A 7,121-nucleotide genomic window follows, 5' to 3' on the forward strand; every position below is an offset into this window, starting at 1 on the left:
AATCCAAATTTCCCTCCGCTAAACTTTTTCCCGCTGATAAGAAGTCAGGTACCTCACCCAGCGAGGATGCAAAAACTTCAGCAGCGGTAAACAAAACAAAACAAAACCAAACCAAAAAAGAGAAGGAGCGATTTGCGGGTTTCCAGCAATTCCACGCGAACACAACTTTTAAAGCCGAAAAGCTGGAAACGTTCGCCCGGGCTCTCGGGATTTTGGGAATGCCTTTTTTTTTTTTTTTTTAAGGGTTTTCTTTGTTAAAGATTAAGGACCGAAAGCTACCGCGGTTCCCAGGCAGCGGGGGAAACGGCCACTTTTCATCTATTAAAAGCGAAGGTGTGAATAAACACTTTTAAAGATCCCTGACACTTGCTTGGACCGAAAGAGTAAAAGGCAAGTTGTCAGCAGAGGAACTTTCTTTCCCAACCAGCTCTCGGACGGCGGCAGGCAAATTAGGCAAGAAAACGTCTTTCCAGGGTTTTTCTCCTTCCCCAAATCCCTGTTCACCCGACTACAGCTGATTTATTTTTTTTCTCAAAACTCCAATTTAGGAGGTAGTTAGAAGAAAAGGAAAAAAAAAAAAGGGATCGCACCCAAAATAGAAACAACAATACACATGGCAGTGAATGCTGGTAACCTCCAATTCAAATTAAAGTCACTTTCTTTCCAAAAGAGTGGGGGGAGTTTGCCCTCTGCACTGCACCTTTTGGGACAGAATACATTTAAAAAATAAAATAAAAATAAAGAGGGTTGAGTAAAAAAGCAGGTAAAAGAAGGGAAAAAAAAAAAAAAAAGTTGTGCTTACTCCCAGCCAGAACTTATCTTCTGAAAGTGAAGCGGTATATCATCACTAACACAGCAAAATGCTCAAAGACATGCACACATTCAAATATTTCAAGCACTGGTAATATTAAAAAAGACATTGGTAGGACTAGAGCTACAAAACCAACAAATACAGAGGCTCGGACATATTCACTTACATGCCTGCATGTCATTAATGTATAGAAAGCTTGCCTCTTCCCTGAGAGCTCCGGGATGGGGAGTAAAAGAATCAAGAAAACAGCAATATACACAGGTTTAAAGCCTACAAGTACAACTGATAAATCCTCCCGCTGCAGGACACCGCTTTGTGCCCCTACTCCAGAAAGGAGGGGGGGAAAAAAAAAAGAAAAAAAAAGAAACTTTTTTTGCAGCGTCTCTGTCAGCCACGTTTCAATATTATTTCACATTTGAAATCCATTTTTTTTTAATCATACGTACCCTTTGCGCCATCGGCCTGCTTGCTCCCTTCCTACTTCAACTTCTAATATATCCTCTTTAAGGCCAGTGTGAAAAGAAAGAAACACGAAGTTCCCCCCCCTCACCCCCAAAAAAAGGCAAAAATCCCTTAGCGTCTCCAGCAATGGAAGCAAACGAGTAAAATCTTCGGCTTGCTGGATCTCAGCGAAGCGATACGGTAACTCAGCATTAAAAAAGGAGAAAAAAATTTAGAAGAAAAAAAAAACCAACTCTCCCTCCTTCCTTCCTTCTTTTTTCTTTCTTTCTTCCCTCTCTCCCTGTCTCTCTCTCTTACTCTCCCCCTCTCGTTTCCAAGACAGCAGCGGGGCGAAAGCAAATATCCTTTCCCCAAATCAGTTTTTTTTTTTCCTCTCTCTCTCTCTTTTTTTTTTTTTTTTTTTTTTTTTAAAGTGCCCCTCAAACCCAACTACCAAGTCTCATGGCTTTTTGCCACTCCGGCTGTCAATCACAGGCGAGGTTGTCAAGGTGGTGAATGACTGATGATGATCCGCTGCGTGTGCTCCCACCGCGCAGGACACCGCGAATGTTAATTTTCGAGTGCGCTCACCCAAAAAAAAAAAAAAAAAAAAAAAAAAAAAAAATTTAGAAAAAAAGAAAAAAAATTTAAATCGAGGGAAGAGGAGAAGGAGGGGGAAAAAATTAAAAATTAAAAAGGCTCTCTAACGCGCCGGCTCTCCTTTTATTATGGTTATTATGATGATGATGATGATGATGGGGGGCTTTTTTTTTTTCGCTCCTCCTCGGATCGCTCCTAATTCCTCGCCGGCGCCGGCTCGCTCTGCCCCTGCGCGGCCGCCGGGCGAGGCTGGCGGAGGCGGGCCGGGCGCGGGTGCCGTGCGGGGCGGGCGCGGGAGGAAGGGCAGCGGGGCGGGATGGCGGGGNCGCCGCCCCGCGCCGCGCCCCCATTGGTCCGGGCGGGAAGCGGGGCTCGGACCGGCGCGCCTGGGGGGGGGCACCCCCCGGCCCCGGCCCCGTCCCGGTGCCCGTCCCCATCCTTATCCCCATCCCTATCCCCATCCCCTCCGCCGAGCTTTGCCGGCGCGCTGTCCTGCGCGGGGCGATCCCCCCCGCCGGTGCCTCCATCCGCCGAGCCGGGGGTCCGCTCCCTTGCGTTCAAAAGCACAGCCATCCCTCCCCGCAGCCCCGCCAGCCCCCGGCCTGGGAGCGGAGAACTCGCAGTGCCCCTTCCTCCCCTACCTGCGGGCCGGGCTGCGCCGAGCCCCGAGCGGGCGCTTGCGGGGTCAGCTGCCCCGACACTATCGCATCTTCCGCCCGGGCAGCGGGGCGGGAGACGGAGAGCCCGCGGTACAGCGGACTGAGCTGCTGGGGGAACGGGGAGTGACGGGGGGGCTCCTCTGGTAAATCCCCCGGGACAGACGGGACGCTGCTCCTCTGCTGCCGGACCGCCGGGGGCGGCGGGCAGCGGCTCGGCCCCCGCCGCCACGTCTCAAACTTCGGGGAAAAGCGTTTCGATCCCCCCCTTCCCGCCCCTTTTCCGCTAGGACCGGCTTTTTATCCCGGCGAGAGAAATCCAGACCTCTCAGGTAAGAGCCGTTTTCATGCACTGACCCCCAAAACAAAAAAAACCCCAAAAGACCCTTTTTCAGCATCTCCACTAGGCCTTTATGAGCTTAATTCAGCGCAACTCAGCCCGAAACACTTTTACAATGTAATTACAGCCCTACAAATTGTTTGCCCAAACCTCATCCTGGATAAGGATTTTACAATTAGCAAACAGTTATTACTCTTAGGGCTCGCTGTGAGGAACTACTCTGCTCGCCTCTCCGCCTGTGAGAGGCCGGCCAGAAAAAAAGAAAGAAAACTGGAAAAAAAAAAAAAAAAAAAAAAAAAAAAAAAAAAAAAAAGGGGGTTAAGTCCGGACAGCAATTAATCATCTATTAAACGGGAAAAAGTAAACGGCCAACTCCGCGCTATCCCGGTAAACTCCTGCCGCGGCGGATGCGCTGCGCTGCAGCGGCACCCGCGCAGCATCTCACCCAGCCGCCTTTTTAGGAAAGCAACTCTGTTTGGGCTTTTTTGTTGGTTTGGTTTTTTTTTTTTTTTTCCTTTCCTCCAAAAACTTGCTGGTTTGCGGGAATCTATTTAAGCTTGTCCATCGCCTGGTAGAAAGGATGAGGGGCGGGGGGAAATACGGATAGGGGAAAAACAATAAGGAAGGAGCGAGAGGGTCTGGTGGGTGCGGCGGGCCGGGCAGCGGCCTCGCTGCGGAGCGCGGAGCTCTGCGCGCTCCTACGCGCTGCTGCGCGGCGCCCCCAGACCGCGGCTGGGCCTTTGGCGAAGGGATCCACCGAGCTGAGGCAAAAAAAGGCGTCTGGGGAGCAAGGAAGCCTCCTCCACAAGGTGGAATCTGGGTCCATTTGCTTATCGGATAATAAATGAGGCTTTTAATCAGGCTGAATTTCCCAGCTTAAGGAAAGAATTAGTCATACCTAGGAACAATCAAATGGTTTCTAGCTGGCTTCCCTGCCGCCTTCCTAGCAGGGATTTAGGAGGGGAGGGGGGCGGAGGAACGGGGGGAGAATTAGCATCCAAGTGTGCTCTTTCACCATTAATACTGAAATTTGAAAACTGAAATAGGAACAACCAGAAGAGCGAAGCAAACAAGAAACCGCAGAAGAAAGCATTGGAAAGGCGGCCGGGCGATAATCCAGGAATGCTTCAGATAAGGAAGGGGGGACTATACGTGCGTAGATACCCGAAAAGTCAGAGCCTGATGGAAAGGCTGAAAGAGGGACGGGGGGTGGGGGGGAAACCCGCACTTGTTTCGAGCCTATTAAAGGTCACCTCGGGCTGGGGGGTGGGCTGCGGGTGATGATAAAAGGAGTTTAAGAACGAGGGGTTTAAGCGCGCAGATGAAGAGCAGCGCCAGGATTTGGGGGGTTTGTTTACTGGCTCCCGATGCAGAAAACAAAAGAGCGGCGGGTCCGTGCGGAGAGTCAGCCCGAGGTCAGCCGGGGCTGCCCTGCGCCCACCGCCGGCACAGCTCGGGCCCCGGGTGCCGCGGCCGCCCGGCGCCCCGGGAGTCCGCGGGGCCGGGGAACGGGAGCTGCCCGCTGCCCCACGGCCGGGCCTGACGCTTGCAGAAGTTATGGAGAGGTTTGATCAATTAAATGGAGGGCTTCATAAAATATTTCCTAATAAAATTTACGGTTGTCTTAAAAGTTTCCAACAGAGCTATCTTTTTTTTTTTTTTTTTTCACCTTAAATAAAATTAACTGGGAAATGAGTTACTGGCCCGGATTTTCGAGATTTCAACGGTGACAGCAGTGCCGGCGGCGGGAGTGAAGGCAGCCGTACACAAAAGGAGTCTTTCAGGGACAAAAGTTGCGACGGCTGCCAGGTTTTCCCCGCGGTGGCACCTCGGGGTAGCCCGGGCAAGGCAGCTCCGAGCCGACCTGAGCCTTGCGCTTCCTACTTCACAGTATAAATAGAACATTTCAGCCTAAAAACCGTAGACTAACATCTGAGCTGGTAACACCATCGTGTTGGGGTTGTGGAAGGGTTTTTTTCTTGTACGGTTTGGGTTCTACAAGTTCATTTGGGTTAATTTGGAAAGGCTGCTCCGCGCCGGGGTTCGCGACGATCCCTGCCTTTAGCCCGTTCGCCCCCCGGCATTCCTGTATTCCCTGCCTATGCCAAACCCTCTTCCTTTCCTGTCGATATTCCTATACTTCTCGTTGAATTAAATAATAATAACAATAAAAGAAATTGCTGGATAAAACCGCGGCTGCTTAATTAAAAAAAAAAAAAATTAGGAAAAAAAAAAGAAAAAAAGAAAAAAAAAAAGCCGCTGGGCTGCTCTGCATCCCAAGGATTGAGCTGTTGTGCCGTCTACTGGGAGACGGGAAAACTACAGTCAGAAACGCTTTCCAATTTTCTGCGAGAGAAAAGTCCAGTTTTCGGCAGTTTGGAGGGGTCGGAGACGCCCAAGTCCTCAGTAGAAGAATAGCGACCCGAGACAGCAAAGTCGCAGAGACACTTATTTTTTCCTTAGGCTGCACCTGTATAATTGCATAAAAACTCCACTCTTAAGTGTTTAGGGTTTTACTGACTGCAGACCGTGGAGCAATGATATGGTGAAGATGGTTTGAGTTTACCCGTGAGAGGCAGCTGGACATTAACTAAATATGTAGGAAAGAGGAATTTTATTTAAAAAAAAAAAAAAAAGGGGGGGGGGGGAAATATTTGCGAATGGTTTAAAAACTTCTCCCCCCGCGACCAGCCGGCTGCAGCCTGCGGGCGGAGGGAGATCCCAGCTCGGGCAGCTCCCACCCCGATGATGCTCTCGGATCTCGGAGGGCAGCGGAGGCAATCACTTTGATGCCAGTCCTTGGCGGAGCAGCAGGAGCGGAGTTTACGGCGGCCCGGCCTTGGTCTCGGTTTAGAGGAAGCAATGACGTTGCTGTTCTAAGTTCCCGAACCTTTGCCCGTGCCCGAGCCGCGGGTCCTCCTAGGCAGATGCAGCCTAGCTGGGTAATTCTCCTCTCCCCTTTCCCTGCCCACTTGCTTCTCCGCTCCCGTGGCGCCTGGAATGTTCTCCTCAAAAATACAAAGCGCAAGAAGAGATTAAAAAAAAGAGGGAGGGAAAGCTTTTGTTGTTGTTGTTGTTGTTGTTGTTTAAAAAAAAAAAAAACCCAAACCCCAAACTTCTAACATGAGCCCTTGACTTTTATGAGGCGAGAGCCGCAGAAGGGCTGTGAAATGCAAAGTCTTTGTCGTATTTACAGAGAGTGTCAGCAGCCGACTGGACACGCAGATAAAAATCTAGTGGTCTATGTGAACTCCAAGGAATGTTTTAAAGCAAAGATCTCTAAGCGCCTATTCTCAGTCCACACATATGCCCGCACGTAGCCTACAAGGACGGAGACACCCACGTAGCCGAACAATAGTGAGGATTTCTTTTAATGGGTTAAATGAAGGTATAAGCAAATCCTCCTGCCACTTGTGGCACACCAGCTCCGACTGCTCTTTGCCTTCAGAGCCATTTGCCAGAGTTCAACAGAGGGTGACATTAGCCTAAAATATTCGATACTTTTTCTTTTATTCTGGAGACTTTTCCCACTTCTTGTGGGCTAAATTCAGCTCCCAGTTCATCTCTGCGGGTAAAATTGCTGTCTTTGAAGGAAACAAAAATCTGCCTGATCTTTTTAGTTTTATTTTATTTTATTTTAATGAAGAAGGTATTACGGATACTTTCCTCAGCATACATAAACCAGAAATTAAATGATTGCGTGTCTCTGGTGTAAGAAGTCGAAGGACATCTTCTAAAAAGTTGGACGAAGTATTTTACCCTTTCAAGTGAGACTGAAAATACTTGCAACATTGTACAAGAAGCAAATTAGCGAGTAACAACATAAAACCTCAGTTTGAAGTGACATAGATTTGAATATTTGTGTCTGACGGTACCCCGGCTGAACTAGAGCAAAGCGGAGTTTTGTCAGAGCTCTTCGATTTGATGTTTCCCTCCAAAGTAATTTTCACTATTGCTCCGTTCCTATTACCTAAGTCCATCTGCAGCTCGGCTAATGAGCCCATTTACTGCGTTAGTTCGGCGCGCCTCTGATGCCGATCGCAGAGGATGGGCACTCATCAGAGCGGGGATCTGGGGCTATTCAGCCCGGTGGGATGGGAAGGAACCCGGGGCTCTCTGCAGGCTCAGAACTCTCGGAGGGGGCTTCCCGCAAACGATACCATCTAGGAAAAATCGAATGCAAGTCAATTAGGCTTTATAAATTAGAAAAAAACAAAGGAAAATAAGAAGCAGAGCCCTGTGCCCGGGAGCGCGGCGCGGGACGGGGCTCGGG

The 7,121-nt window shown here is 49.6% G+C and overlaps 1 protein-coding gene across 3 annotated transcripts in view; it reads right to left on the reverse strand.

Annotated features, from left to right (window-relative positions):
* The window catches only part of MEIS1 (Meis homeobox 1), a 107,301-nt gene extending 105,130 nt beyond the window's left edge, over positions 1-2,171 (reverse strand). Inside the window, exon 1 of one of the 3 annotated variants that reach the window (XM_041477000.1) lies at positions 1,707-2,171. Coding sequence is in view for 2 of the 3 variants with exons in the window: in XM_041476998.1 (XP_041332932.1) it covers positions 978-992 (15 nt within the window). In the remaining variant the exon portion in view is untranslated. The other 2 variants (XM_041476999.1, XM_041476998.1) reach the window with 2 other exon arrangements.
* Between the last annotated feature and the right edge of the window lie 4,950 nt (positions 2,172-7,121).

This window comes from Pyrgilauda ruficollis, unplaced genomic scaffold (genome assembly GCF_017590135.1).
Source record: "Pyrgilauda ruficollis isolate IOZ18807 unplaced genomic scaffold, ASM1759013v1 scaffold4, whole genome shotgun sequence".
NCBI classification, from domain to species: Eukaryota; Metazoa; Chordata; class Aves; order Passeriformes; family Passeridae; genus Pyrgilauda; species Pyrgilauda ruficollis.